Consider the following 15,398-nt stretch of genomic DNA (forward strand, 5'->3'; position numbering starts at 1 on the left):
TCTGTGTTGCTTGGTAACGTTTGATGCTTTGCTTCTTTTGCGAAAACATAATATGCAAAAACAAAAAAAAACAAAAAAAAAACTCTAGAACGGTTATTGAATCACACAGTCATGCGTGTGTGATAGGCTATTGTTTACCCTCATGTTCAAAACAGTTGTTCGTTTAATTTAATGTAATTAACAGATCTTTCACAATTGGGCAACAAAAATGACAAGGACGTATTTAGAAACATGTTGTCATTTATTGCTCTAATACAAGCCGTTGAGCTAAGCTCCGCCTTTGAGTCGACACACACACACACACACACATGCGATATACACTCTCTATTCTGTATGGGTTTGTTTCCCCTTCTCGTTTCTGGAGGGGAGAATGAGAGGGGTGGGCTTCAGCGACTGTATAATAACGACCGAAGCATGCTGATTTAAACGTAACTTTCGTGGCCAATGTATGCGCTAGACTTCCTAAACTTCTGACTGGTCGCCTGCATCAGGTAACACCTCTAACGTATAGCTTTTGTTTTCTATCTGGATTGTTTCCAGTGCATTCTGATTCACTGAAGGGGTTCAGTTGAGCTCTGAGATTAACTGCGTAGTTGAACAGTTTTCTATCTGGCTTTTGTTTATAGAAGTATTTCACTTGGCACCCGGCTTCTCCTCAGCGTGGGTTTGAACAGCACAAGTGTTCGGCTTCGGCTGCTGAATGTAGGCCAAAGGGCACGAACAAAAGCGCAACAACTGAGTGAGTTTCCTCCTTCTCTGTATTCAGATCATCACGGACAATCTGCTCCAGTTCGTGCGACAGATCAAAGTGCTATTTAAAGTGCTGGTTACAATTAGGCATACAGTACAGTAAGGTTAGTTAATAAATGAAAACGTCTTTCTTTCTTTCTTTTTTTACCTACCTCGCCTTAACATGTCACCTGACACAATCAAATTAAATTATTGTAAGAGTCAATAACAAATAAGGATGTCTAGGATGAAATTAAGTTATAGTCGTTTTAAAATGTAGTTTAAAACACATGTGCAAAGCTAAGAGGAATGTTTCATTTGTATTCATGTTGGTTTCATTAATTTTTGATGAAGAATTTTACCATTTTGTACAAATATTAAATGTTTGAGTTTTTTTTATTAGAATTCTCTCTGTCTCTCTCTCTCTCTCTCTCTCTCTCTCTCTCTCTCTCTCTCTCTCTCTCTCTCTCTCTATATATATATATATATATATATATATACATAAAGAAATATCAAAAGTCTCACATGAGACATTTCCTGAACTTAGTTCCATCTGACATGTTTAAAATGTGCATTTTCATAAACAACGTGATAAAAAATAATGACCTTGACACCGTTATGAGGGTCTGAATGTCGTGTCACATGACAACAAAAAAGGCATATTACTGACTTTGATTTGGTGGATGTATATAGAAATAATTAAAAATCTGACTTCTTTCTTTTTTACAATCTCCAAACAGTTACTCCACCTAAAAATATCATATCAAAAAAAATGTGTGCAAAATCATAACTTTTTTTAAGATCATTAAATAACAATGCTATTCTACAACATATTAGCTTAATAGATTATTATTTCAAAAGTTATTTAATAGTTAGGAATGTCTTGTAAATAAATGCTTTAAATATGTTCTCCATGGACCCCCTGGAGTACCTTCACTGACCCCCAGGGGTCCATGGGATCATTAAGAAATTATATCGTTCTGTTTCATTTTTATTCACATATTATAAGGGTCACAGCACAAGAAATGAGGGCAGAGAAGGGAATGTGACTAAGCACCCTGCAGTGTCTCCTGTTTTAGGGACACAATATTATTTCAGCTGTGGAGAGTTGCACAAACAGCATGTACTCACTGCACTCTACAAAAAAAAAAAATCTTAAGTAGACTTTTTTTTGTAAATTCTACCAACAAATTCTTTTTGAGAACATTTGTGCAAACACTCAAGACTTCAAAACAATTCAAATGCTTTTAGAATTGGATATGTACACTGCGATCTATCTTTTTAACGTTATTTGTTCTATGGCTGTGTAATATATTGTTTTAACACCGATATCGCGATGTGCGCATCCGTGATATTCACATCGCAGGATGTGCGATGTCAAGTATAGAGCGCAACAGTCAGGTTCCGGAAGTAAAAACTCCATTCATTGTTTCCATAGGGAAATTGATAAACCTTATAAACCTTTAAAGACAGTCCTACTGTGAGCTACGAGGTTGTTGATCTATGGTATTTGCTTCTGCTGAAGCTATCAGCCCTCTTACTAGCTTGCTTCTGTTACACTCACCCCCTTAAACCTCACTCCCACCCGGGTCACGGCACCAAAAGTAACCGGTCCTACTCGACCCACTCTGAGTGGGATTCAAACCGGCGTCTCCGGCATGGGAGGCGGGTGCACTAACTAGAACACTAAAGACCACAGTCTCTAGCTTCTGTCGCTAGTCCGCCTCTTGAGGCCAGGGGAGTGAGGTTTACACACACGGCTCTTACTAGCTTGCTTCCGTTACACTTGTAAACATAATTGCTTATGGCTTACGTGAACTTTAACAATACGCTCTACGCAGTACGCACAAACGCTGCTGACGTATTTCCGGTAGAATCTCAGCCAGCGTCTTTACTTCCGCATAACGCGTTCTATAGAAAAGTGTACTAGTGGCAAAACTTTCATAAAATTAATTTTCTCAGAAACGGAGAAAGCGATTTTAGAAAGCGATTGGCTAGTCGGATTTCGCATGATATGAGAGAATACTCACACTCAGAGTTGTCATTGTAGCTCGAAATATATAATTTAAAGCCCTTCTCTTTCTTACTCTTAGGTGTGACAGCTAACTGCCTCACAATATTGTTAACCTCATTCACGTTAACCGCTGGAAGTTCTTGTAAACAGCGAGTGTAATTTACCATTATCTCAACTGAATCAGAGAATGTCTAATAGGAAGAGAATTGGCACTCACTGCTTATTTCCGGTTTCTGGACTGGCTGCAGTAACACGTCTCTGTCCATGCGGGGGCGCTCGCAGGCGAGTGCAGAATGAATGGAGGTCTATGGCGAAAAACCCTCAAAATCCACTTTTCTCAGGATATAATTTTTTGTCTAGTAATTTGAATATTGTATTCGAAAGGAGATGCAAAGAAATTACACATTGCTGGGTGTTAGATTTTTTAGAGTCACTTATTTGGTTTAAAAAGTCTTTTAAAATGTCAATGACGTCAGAATGCTGACGTCATTAGCAGAATGCTAGCGTGTTATGGGCAACAACAACTCAACCTGTAAGAAATCAAAAAGAAATAAGTACTCGTTCATTCAACTTTCGACCTATAACCGATGTTGAACTTGCAAAATCTACAATAAAATCTGAGATTTCTCAAAGGCAATCAGGTGAAAGAGACACATTTAGCCGTCTAGCCCCATTGACTCCCATTCAGTCTGCACTCGCCCGCAATCACCTCCAGTGGAATTAGAATGGAACTGCAACCAACCATCTATACAATGGGGCTAATAGGAAGTGCCAAGGCTCTCCGTAGACGGGCTCTGACTGAATGCAAAAACGGCCTCCGACACTGCACCGGATGTAACTGGGTGGGCTGAGACAAAACGCGGACGAGATCGTGCATAGAGCCTAATGAGAAAGAATATGGATCCGTGTATTCGGTCTTAAAGTGACAGCAGCCTATTAGCCCTGCTGTTATCAAACAACAAAATGCAAAGAGAAAATCACTTTTGTAGCTGTAACAAAGATGAATTACATTTGATGTATACAGTGAGATTTTTACTAGTTTCTATTAAAGACAATTATTACCAATAAGTACCAAGGTCTTCAAAAGTAATTGATGAAACAGTGACAATGCGAGTATGTTCTCATGCAGCTACACCACACTATTAGGGATAGGGAAATACAAAAAATGATTTATTTATATATTGTGTGGTTGATGCCTTTACGCTGCTTTGGGAAACTTTGAACGTCATTATTTGAATGCCTAGCTGCCAGTGTAAGAGCTGAAACAATCAGATGGCACTGAACAAAGACTCATTGGTGTTTTTGACCTTTACATGTTTCAATCACCACTCTGTTCTAAACTTAGTTTGTGCCTCTCTGGCATCAATGTTTTGAGAGATGTTTGCTTTTTTGCAGTGACATGGAGATGCAGCATGATCCAGATTTGCAGTTTAAACTGGCTTATCCAGATTCAAAAAGAGTTGACACCAGCCTCAAAATCCGAGTGAGGGGCCAGTGGTCCAGTAAAGTGGAGTTTATCTTAGCTGTTGCTGGCCAGATCATTGGTTTGGGAAATGTATGGAGGTTTCCATATTTGTGTTACAAGAACGGAGGAGGTTTGTTTGAGTATAACTGTGAACTCTATTTAAACAATTCAGTTCAACCAGTTCTGGTTTTTATTTTATTTTTCTTGTGTCTTATACTAAGAACAGCTGTATTTCTCTTTTTTTTAGGAGTGTTTTTCATTCCATATTTGGTCTTTCTCTTTGCCTGTGGCATTCCTCTCTTTCTTATGGAGACTGCTCTGGGTCAGTACACCAGCCAAGGGTCTGTCACCTGCTGGAGGAAGATCTGCCCACTATTTGAAGGTGAGTTTTCATTGTTCACTTCTAATGTCAGTGTTAATGTACAATATAGTGCATATTGTGAACCATAGTGATGTATGTTTGTTTGCTGATACAATTAGGCCTAGATGGTTGTAGGTAGTAAACACTATACACTGCAATAGTGAACAATAATGGTCTGAAATGTGAGAAGTTACTTTAATAATAATCAGTTTGAAAAAACGGTTTATCATGTGATTATGTTTAAATTACATATTAGCAGACTTCTCTTCTAATGAGTCAGGATCCTCTATTAGTCTGACTTGCTTTCAAAATTGGTTTTGGTTTTGGCCCTTATGAAGCATTATCTCATGACTCCATGTTTACCGAAAATGTCACGTGAAGATGAAAACCACACACACGTTACTTAACTTCCCAATTTTTTACAGTTTTTAAAAGCTGCGGTTATTTCTAAATATATAATCTCATAATAAATCAATACTTGTAAATGAACCTATTTCGAATAATGTGTAAGGTTGCAAAAATTAAGGCACCCATTTGGTGAGAGATTTATAAAGAATGCAATAATAATTCTCAAAAATGGATTATGGATACTTATCCAAAGTTAAGCTTCACAAATAGGCTACAACAAATACATGCTTTTTCTGTTCTTCTGTATGAGATGAGAGATCCACACCTCCTTTCACCTCTCAATTACATTTCCATAAAAGTCATCCATTAATAATAACAGTTTCATAATTTCATGTTTCAGCAATAGTCAAACTCCAAAATTACTCATACTATATTTCATACTATAAACTATAAGTGTAAATTCATAATAATTCATCATAAATAATCAATACAAATGCATTATTAAATAATCAATTTAACCTCTGTTACAGTATGTGATATATACCTATGGATCTCTCCAGCACATTCAAAGCAAACCGGTATTGAATTTAAAGGCTGATCTACTGTCAGCATAAGAAAGATCTGAAAGGGGGTGATTGTTGTGGTTTGCTTTTCTTTAGGTCTGGGTTATGGGAGTCAGGTGGTCATCTTCTATTCCAGTGCCTACTACATCATCATTTTGGCCTGGGCTTTCTTCTATCTCTTCTCTTCTTTTAGTAGTGAACTACCATGGGCTAGCTGTAAGAACTGGTGGAATTCAGGTATGTTATAATACATTTAACTGTGAATTCTTTTGTTTAGTTTTTTTGTTTAATAGATCATGTTTTTTCCTTCACCCTTATAGAGAACTGTGTCGAGTTTGATCGAATGGGAGGGATGAGAAACCTGAGCTTAATGGAGAATGCATCATCACCTGTTAAAGAATTTTGGGAGTGAGTTTATAAAATAACCAAAAGTTTAAACTACAGTAGAGGCCAAAAGTGATGTCATGCCTAGGAAAATTGACATCTTCACCCTTTACTCAAATATAAAAAATTAGTTAAAGATTTTGTAAGCATATTGCGTAGTTGTTCTTGGAGTTTGTTGTTTTATATGTGATAACGCAATGAAATGCCAAATTGTGCGATCATAATTTTTGGCCAGGCTGTTATAAAGAAATTAACACATGCAGAGAGGGCCAATGAAATTTTAATAAATGATTAGGTTGTAGTCAATGTATGCTCTTTCCTGTGAGCTTTTTGTTTTTTTATGCATTCTTTTTTTTTTTTTTTGCTAAATAAAAAATAAATATGGCAAATAAAAGTAAAATAAAACCCGTAGCTGTTGTTTGCTTTTTTCGCTCAAATAATTTTGTCAGATACCTTTAACAAGTTTAGTGTTTTGTTCTTTCCTCATATTCAAAATATTTAAACAATCTAAAATATTTTCCTAATTTTTATGGTTTTATCAAACTTGTAGGTTCAAACAAATATCCCCTCCGGACATCAATTTTGACCACTACTGTATATATTATTATTTTATATATTATAAAAAAGATGAAGCCTCGAAAGTTTAGTCTTTTTTTTTTTTTTTTTGTCAAAAAATGTAAACTAATAATAATTAAATTATTCAAATCTTCAAAAGTCCTGTAGAAATCCTAATAGTTTTTTTATAGTTAATGTAAAATGTGCAGCTTCAGGGGGGCATATTTAAATCTCAGTTATAATAATTTAAAGTATAAGTATAATCATTTAAATAACTTGAATGTATACTAACACTTAATGCAAGCAAAACTTTCAAGTGTAATGATTGTGTAGATGCATGAATTTAGAAATAAAAAAATTGTTAAATTAGAATTACAAAAAGTGTTTCTTGTAGGAGGCGAGTATTGAATATAACCGGAAGTGTGAATGAGCTGGGCAGTGTGAGATGGGAGCTGGCTTTGTGTCTCCTTTTAGCCTGGATCATCTGCTACTTCTGTGTGTGGAAGGGAGTGAAGTCCACAGGCAAGGTAAGAGCTAATTGAAAAAAAGACCATTATCATATATATATATATATATATATATATATATATATAAAGACGACAGATGCAAAAGCCTCTAAGTGCCATCTGAAAGTTTCTTCTAAAATTAGTATTTTTATCAAGCTTGTATATTTAAGTTCAATAATTTCAGTTTAATGACAATAATAGGTCATTTTCATTGCCATTAAAGTGAAATAAGTGAACACAAACATACAATCTTGATAAAAATGATCATTCTAGAAGGAAATATCAGATGGCACTTAGAGGCTTTTGCATCTGAAGTCTTCATATATATATATATATGGTTCAGTGGAATGGTAAATCTGATACAGATTATATCTGTCTGCATGTTTCCTCAGTCTGTTTGTCATGAATATTGACTTAGTTCAGTTGATACTGTTTATATAAATTCAAATTAGGTATGCTGGATCTCAAAATGGGAGTGCCCTTGTTCTTTATCTTTTAGGTTGTGTATTTTACTGCTACATTTCCATATGCTATGCTACTGGTGCTTCTGATTCGAGGTCTCACGTTGCCTGGAGCCATTGATGGCATCTCCTTCTACCTCTACCCAAATCCAACACGCCTTGCAGACCCACAGGTATACAAACCTGGAGATATATGAGTGATATTAGTTGTAGATGAAGTATTTCTTTTCTATTTGAAAAGACATTTGCAACTCAAGAGTTAAAATTACTTTGGTTGGTGCTTTTGTTTAAAATGATGTACACTCACATGACCATCAGGCCAGTCATATCAGTGACCTAGAAACTTTTATTCTAGCAAAAATTTCCCCTTTCATGATGGCCGCAATGTTGAGAATGAGATCACACTTTCTTATTCCACAGCTTTATTATTTGGACCTGTTCAGTCGAAGAAAATAAATAGGTGAATAGGTAAATGGTAATTGTGTATTTCTGCTTTAAAAAAAAAGTTCTGCTTTATGTGATGATGCATTCAAGTCTGAAAGTCACTTGTTTTATCAGCCAGGGACAAATAAAAATTCTTATAGCTCTTTATATAGGATGTTGTTTATTATTTTTTGCTTAATCACAGTCTCTACAGTCGAATGCCAAAACAAATGATTAAGCTTTTAAAATAACCAATCGCTAAATAATCAGTGGCACCAAAGCATTAATAAGCATAACTTGGATATTTCTCAGTGGAACCGCACCTCACCCTTCATGTGTCATGTACTGTTAAATACCCAATTCGATTGGTCAGTAGTGGTGAACTTGCTCTCTCATGCCTTTAGGTGTGGATGGATGCCGGAACACAAATATTTTACTCCTACGCTCTTTGCATTGGGTGCCTTACAGCTTTGGGAAGCTACAATAAGTACAACAACAACTGCTACAAGTGAGAGAACTTATGTCATGAGAAACCACCTTAAAGACATGAGAAAAGACCTTTTAGATCTATTTTTAGAGTTATATGTATAAATTGGGTAAAAACAGCTAATGACTGTATAATAGACAGATTGCTGTGATGGATTTTGACTGCTTGCTTTGTTTCTGCTTGTAGAGACTGTGTTTATCTGTGCCTGCTGAACAGTGGAACCAGCTTTGTGGCTGGCTTTGCCATCTTTTCTGTTTTAGGCTTCATGGCCTTGGAACAGGGGGTTGATATCTCAATGGTGGCCGAGTCAGGTAACTTAAACAACAGCGGCTTCTTTATGTCAGTTTTCCTGACACTTTGAAACAGATGTTTTCTATACATTTCCCACACATTTATTCACATTTCACTTCTTTTGCCAGGCCCTGGTCTGGCTTTCATTGCATATCCACGAGCTGTAGCAATGATGCCTATGCCTCAGCTGTGGTCCATATGTTTCTTCCTCATGATTATTCTGCTGGGCCTTGACAGTGAGGTGAGAGCACATTGTCTCTCAAGTACATGATTAGTTTGACTGTGAAAATTGCATTTAGTTTTGACTGCACTGACACTATCGGATGAAGCTGAATAATGATATTATGGTCTTCTGTAGAGCTGCTTTAGAGAAGAATTGAACTTTTTTCATAATGAATGAACTGTTACTTTCCTGTTTATTACTGTGAGGCTGCTTTGAAACTATTTCTATTGTATAAAGCTCTATAAAAATAAAAGTGACTTGACGTGACTTTTTATAAAGCTATTTGACATACAGTAGCAGATGTTTCATACATTGTGAGTAAATTATGATACATATTCTTAATATTCTCATTAAGAGTTTTGTGCATACGATATACTTACAGTAAATGTGTTATGCAAGTTCTTCAGGACTGGACTGCATTAAAAACCAAACACTGTCATTACCCCTCATTCTTTTTATCAGTTTGTGGGTTTGGAGGCTCTCATGACAGCCATAACAGACATGAACCCCACTTTCTTCCTCCAAGGACACCGTCGTAAACTCTTCCTCCTCATCATCTGTGTGAGCTGCTTCCTCATTGGCCTCCTGATGGTAACAGAGGTGATTATGTTCATAATTTAGTCATTACACTGGGATTATTTTGTTCTTTGATATTTGTTCTTTCCTGATTCAGGCTGTCTAAATCAGACCACGTAATAATCAATGAGAAAATCTGAGATTTGAATTCTAATCATGTTTTGTTGTATTTTTTTGCATTGGCTCAACAGGGTGGCCTGTATATCTTCCAGTTATTTGATTACTATTCCTGCAGTGGAATGACCCTCCTGCTATTTGCCATTGCACAGTCAATATGTATTGGCTGGTTTTATGGTGAGTTGAGTTAAACAACACAATCTAATTTAATATATAGGGCCCTATGAAATCCTTTTTGTTTTCTCAAAATCATTTTTTTTTTTTTTTTAATCCCATTTTTCCGATTGAACTTTTCTGGACTCCGTTTTAAAGATTGAAATTGAATTTTAGTAATTAAAAGCATGTCTAATTAATTGAAATCATGAAACTAACTACTTTATTTATTTAGTTTTTAAATGATAGGGCCCTGTGAAATGGGGTTTATTTTAGAAAATCTGTTATTTATATTTTTCTGAATTTAATTTAAAACAAAATTATGACTAAATATGATGGTAAAAGCATAAAACATTAACAATTTAATTAATCTTTTAAAATGTATGTTTAGTTGATTGACGAAACCACGCCATTAATTTACACAGAGACACGCACAACATAAGGACTTCATATTTAAATAGTCTCTTTGCACTTTAATTTTCACAAACACCAGTCCATATAGTGATTTAAATGTTTACAGCCCTACTTTTTAGTCATCCATTTCAGTCATCCATGTTATACAGTAAATTCCATTTTTATGACTGGATTACGTGATTCAGTCGGTGTTTTTTCAAATCATAGGGCCCTAAATAAACTTGATTTACATATAAAGGAAGAATATTTGAGAATAGCTTCATTTAAATGTGTATGGTGCTTGATTAAACCGAATTGAAGGTTGTGTTGCTAAAACACTGTGCCAAAGTTAGAACGACCCTTGTGATAAGCTGAACTACTATCGTACTATACAGTTATACTATTCAGGGACAACTCTGTCAGAGCAACTGGTGCGTTAAGTGCCTTCACCAAAGACAATAGTGGGGCTAGAGTAACCAGCAGCTTTTTTGTTGTTAGCCCAGATTTTCAAGCACTGTTTATAGTAAAGGTTGATCAAGTCATGAATCATAAACAATAAGAACTGAGCACAAAACTGGTAAGCAATCTTTTAATAGGTATAGGTAATTTACCTTTAGCTGCATCCCAAATAGCATACTCTCCTACTATGTTTGGCAGAAACCATATTTGACAAAATATTCTAAATTCACAGTAGTCATAAAAGAGTAGACAAAAAGTACCCATATGACCTGCTACTTCTGGTGAAATTCTGAAGTGTGCATAGGATGGACACTTTACTATCCCATGAGGCCACAGGAAAAGATTTGTGACTGTCAACATGGTGAATGTAGTACGTCCAGATTAGATTTACACTACACACATTCATACTATAGAACATACTTTTTAGCGGCCGCAAAGTAATTACTTATTCAAAACAAGTACCTACTCAAGATTTTGGATGCAGACGTGGTCATTTCTTCCTTATTGTTTTGTGTATAATCTCCCGTAAGACTTATGGTTTGTCTCTGGTTTTTCAGGTGCTGATCGTCTATATGAAAACATTGTAGACATGATCGGTTATCGTCCTTTGACGCTAATGAAATACTGTTGGAAGTATGTCACTCCTGTTGTGTGTATAGTAAGTCCCTGTTTTACTCTGATTCAAGGTGCTATGGTCATATTAGGTAATAAATTGCAGTGTTATTCTAGTTCTTCACTATTATTTAATTAATTCAAGTTTATTTGTATAGCACTTTCCTTTTTAATGCAGCTCCACTGTTTCAGTGTCAAAATCAGGAAGTATTCTGTTATCAGTCGATCATTAGGAAGTAATACTTTTATGAACAATATCTGTCTTCAGCATTAATTCAATTAATGTCTTTGCTTCTTTAGGGTACATTTATCTTCTCTTTGGTCAAATTCACTCCTTTAAAGTTTAATAACACATTCGAATACCCCTGGTGGGGCTATGCTGTTGGTTGGTGGTTCACTCTTTCTTCAACATTGTTGGTTCCTTTATGGATGATCTATGTTATCCTTATCACCCCTGGTACACTGAAACAGGTAATTCCATGCATGATTTAACACTAAATTACATTTAAATGTACAAATAAGCAAAAGTACTTTTTTAATCTTTTGCAACTATTTGCTTTGCCGTTTTTTAGAGACTGCGTGTCCTTTGCACTCCAGCAAGTGATCTACCTTTGACATCAGAAAGACAAAAAGAAACCCTGTGACCGCAACACAAAGTACAACATGTCCCATGACTGATAGAGGGGGACATCCTTGGGCTGTATTTTGGACAACTTTCGATACCAATGATGCCTTTAAAGATCTCATGAGATTTCAAGAAGGCAACACAAACTGTAAATGACTGTGTTTATTAAGTTATTGAACATTACTGTCTACGTTTCTCAGTAACAAGCATCTATTCTAAAAGTTGATCGCTTTAAACTGGAAATGGAAAATATACGCATAACTTCCACGTACAGCTGTATCACTCAGTTTGACGTCATCTTTAAGTGTGATAGCTTTGCTGTATAATAAACAGTCAGAAGATATCAGTTCTTCTGAAGAAGATAGTGGAAGAAAAAATAATTTATTATCATAAGGGACCAGCCCCATTGTGGATAGACCAATGTTCAGTACAGTTGGTATATGATTATAAATTATTGGATAATGTGTTATTTTGAGTTAGAGAAACGGTTTGTAATGGTTTAACCAGTGCAGTTCACAATGACAGACTTTGTACGTTGTAAAAGGAGTCATATCAATCAAACGTAACAATGTAATAGTATTTTAGAAAAGTAAAATGTCTCACGTTTTTGTGGGTCAATCATGCAGCCCTTTGCTATTTTGTGCCTATAGGCAAGCGCTTGTGTTTTAAGAAAGTAAATTATGTTGGGGGTTATTATAGTACAAATATTACAACATTCACTCAGCATATTCTCAAGTAAATAGAACCATATTTTGCTACCTAAATCTGCTTAGATGTTCAGTCTGTCTATATTGTTAGTGAAATGCATATTTTAAGAGAATATCTGTAGGTCATTTTTATAACTGATGCACTAGAAAGGCCAGTGGTTAATAATGTTTTAATAAATGCTTTGTTCAAATCAACAGTCAAATGACTGAATATTTTGCTGGTTGAAATGGTTTGGTGACAGCAGCTTGTTTTTGCTTTAAGTATTGTTTTGAATCACTCAAGCAAATATTAGACAACTAGGTGAAAGGGGAAAGCAGGAATTCTAGGATTAAATGGTTTAGAGAATAACGTTAGACGTACATTGCTGTTAGGCATGACAGACTGTTAGTTAGAAACTGTACTGCTGTTTCACTGTGTCAATGTGATTTTTATTCATGTAATTGATTAGATTACATTAGTATGTAGTTTATATAACGACAATCCTACGTTTTGAACTGCCATTTCATTTGTGCACAGTGACCATTGGAGATTAAAGTAATTCGAAGGTTAAAGGGGGAAAAAAGTAAATCTAAGTTTATATAATGATAGTGGTAACAAGTTGCATTTGTAAAGTTAGTTTGAAACTGTTTATCATTCTCAGGAATGATGAGTCGGTTATGGTGCCCTTCTTTAGTGTACAACTGTGTTAAAGGCTAAAGGCCTCTATTTGCAAATACACCAAAAAGGCCACCCACACTGCTGAGGATGAAAAAGCAGAATATTTGCACTACAAAAAAAAATATTTGCTTTTCCTATGGATTTGTAAAGTGGGCCAAGTTACAATGTAAATTCATTTGTGAATTTTGCCTGTACTCATTTTGTTACTCTTGCACAGTCTGGGTTCTAAAGAATGTAGGAGTAATGAAATGACTAAATAATTAAATAAACAACATTTCTATACTATTTGCAGGTGGTTGTTTTGAAATAAGGAGTATTTACTTCTATGTAGGCTACTTTATATATTTGGTTATTTCAAAGTATTTGCATATAGCAACATTTTTGCCATTGAATTATTGACCCTGCACATTTACACTATATCACTAGTCTCCAGCAGTGGTGTAAAGTGAGTAAATGTTGCCTACCTCTTTTTTGGCTACTTTGTACTTAACTTTTACACTGCTTGACTCTATTTTTCCCATATCTTTCTATGGCATCAAGAGAAAGAGAACTCTGTTATTGTGAGGTTCTGAATTCGGTTCATTACATTTTTCAGCAGTTTATTTCTGCTATTAAACAAGCGATATCGCCATCTACAGGGCATTGAAGGTACTGTGCGTTTTATCCTTACCCGCCTAAACTTATACGATAATGTGAGTGCATTGCTGGTGTTTAATATGACATGAGGACATGACTGCAGCCGGTGATTAGGCCGAAACCAGTATATCCAGTGCAAATAGGCTTTGACTGTTTAATTTTACTCAACACAAGCTATTTGTGTCTTAGAACGGAGAATTATTACACAGGCCACAAGAGTAAGACAAATTTACATTTCAAAATGTATGATGAACTATTCAACTTTTATTGAATATTACTGGAGCAACAATTTGTCTAAAAGGAAATGGTGCAAGAGTTTTGTTTTGATTCAAAAAATATATATTGTAAAAGGCACCTAGAGGGAACTTTTACACAAAATGGTGGGTAAAAGCCCAGCAAACACATTTACGTTGTGGCAACGTCTCTGGCACGTTGCATTTCTTATATGGCAACGTCGCTGTCTACGTGCTCGCAACATTGTAACAACGTAGAATTGTAAGACGTGACAGGGCTGTAGCAACGTTGTTGCGCGACATTCAGCAACTGAGAGACGACGTTCTGACAATATTTTAATATGGTGCATTTTGTTAGATAATTATATACTTTTATCGTTTATTGTTTATCTATATTTTAATTTAATAGGGCTATCAACACCTGCAAGTGTAGCCTACACTTTGAAGAGTAAAAATGACAGAAGGTTTCGTTAATTCAACTTTATTAAAACTGCATTTAATCAAATTGCACTTCCAAAAGTCATACATTTGTAAAAAAAAAAAAAAAAAAAAAAAAATTAAGTATAATAAATAAAACATAAAAAGCAAAGGCAGATCAGAACATCTAATGAACAAAACCGGGTCTGTATGGCGGACAGTAGCCGAAAGCAGGTGTCACCGGGGAAACATCCACAAATCCAGAGGAGCAAAGAAACGAATGAGACTAAATAGAGGAAAAATCAAATGACAAACTAAACAGTGCGAGCGATGCTACATTAATCACATTAGAAATTAAAGTTGTAGGTTGTGTTTGATAGCTGAGGTAGGATAAATTAAACGCAATACTCACGTATCCTTGCTCGATGATGAATGAGAACACAATGAGCCCAGCAACAGGTGGTTGGAATTAAAAAGTCTGATTTTCGCGCTTCAGGGCAGTGACGAGTACATTATGTAGTCCAGTGGTTGTCCTGACACCCTAGGCACAACCTTAAGCAATGGCCCTGAATGATGGTTTAATGTCAACATTGTGACAACGCTGTAACAACCTTCACTACACAACGTAGTTATAGCAACCTTTTGGCCATGTCGTTAAAACGTTGTTAGAAGGTTGGCTACGTTGCGCCAACATTCTGTGTTTGCTGGGAGTTCCCCCAACCTTGGACAAAAGGCCTCTGGAAAGCAGAGGTGTAAAGCGTGCCTGAAAGCCATACTTAAAGAAATGTAGAGATACCTTACATGACTCAATTACAAGTTACAAGTCAACAGTTCCAATTCCACTTGCGTAAAAGAGGATCTCATTTTAACAGTACTTAAGTATTTTACGGATAGGCTACTGAATGTATAGGCTCAAAAGATGCACTGTTCTTCAACGCCTAAGAGGCATGCCAGTGAAAAACGAGAAAAAGTTGATTTGTGAGGAGTTTATTTTCTAAAATC

At 35.7% G+C, this 15,398-nt stretch overlaps 1 protein-coding gene across 3 annotated transcripts; it reads left to right on the forward strand.

Moving 5' to 3' along the window:
- Positions 1-282: 282 nt before the first annotated feature.
- slc6a22.1 (solute carrier family 6 member 22, tandem duplicate 1) lies at positions 283-13,394 on the forward strand. Of its 3 annotated transcripts, none has more exons than XM_081379884.1 (16): positions 283-491; positions 627-739; positions 4,139-4,338; positions 4,456-4,590; positions 5,577-5,717; positions 5,801-5,888; positions 6,814-6,946; positions 7,425-7,559; positions 8,214-8,317; positions 8,483-8,607; positions 8,716-8,828; positions 9,273-9,410; positions 9,578-9,680; positions 11,066-11,166; positions 11,421-11,591; positions 11,693-13,394. In XM_081379884.1, exons 3-16 carry the CDS (start codon positions 4,143-4,145, stop codon positions 11,762-11,764), a joined length of 1,755 nt encoding a protein of 584 aa, XP_081236010.1. In that variant the 5' UTR covers positions 283-491; positions 627-739; positions 4,139-4,142; the 3' UTR covers positions 11,765-13,394. The 3 variants fall into 3 exon arrangements, with proteins under 3 accessions (XP_081236010.1, XP_081236011.1, XP_081236012.1); XM_081379885.1 differs by having other exon boundaries at positions 8,755-8,828; XM_081379886.1 differs by lacking the exon at positions 4,139-4,338.
- The last annotated feature ends 2,004 nt before the right edge of the window (positions 13,395-15,398 follow it).

The sequence above is a fragment of the Scardinius erythrophthalmus genome, assembly GCF_964197995.2.
Source record: "Scardinius erythrophthalmus genome assembly, chromosome: 12".
Lineage (NCBI taxonomy): Eukaryota > Metazoa > Chordata > Actinopteri > Cypriniformes > Leuciscidae > Scardinius > Scardinius erythrophthalmus.

Excerpts from the sequence above, each read along its gene's own strand:
- slc6a22.1 (XM_081379884.1), top strand. The coding sequence starts at position 4,143 with ATGGAGATGCAGCATGATCCAGATTTGCAGTTTAAACTGGCTTATCCA. Across the intron at positions 8,829-9,272 it reads TGCTGGGCCTTGACAGTGAG|TTTGTGGGTTTGGAGGCTCT; the intron begins GTGAGAGCACAT and ends TCTTTTTATCAG. Across the intron at positions 9,681-11,065 it reads ATGTATTGGCTGGTTTTATG|GTGCTGATCGTCTATATGAA; the intron begins GTGAGTTGAGTT and ends CTGGTTTTTCAG.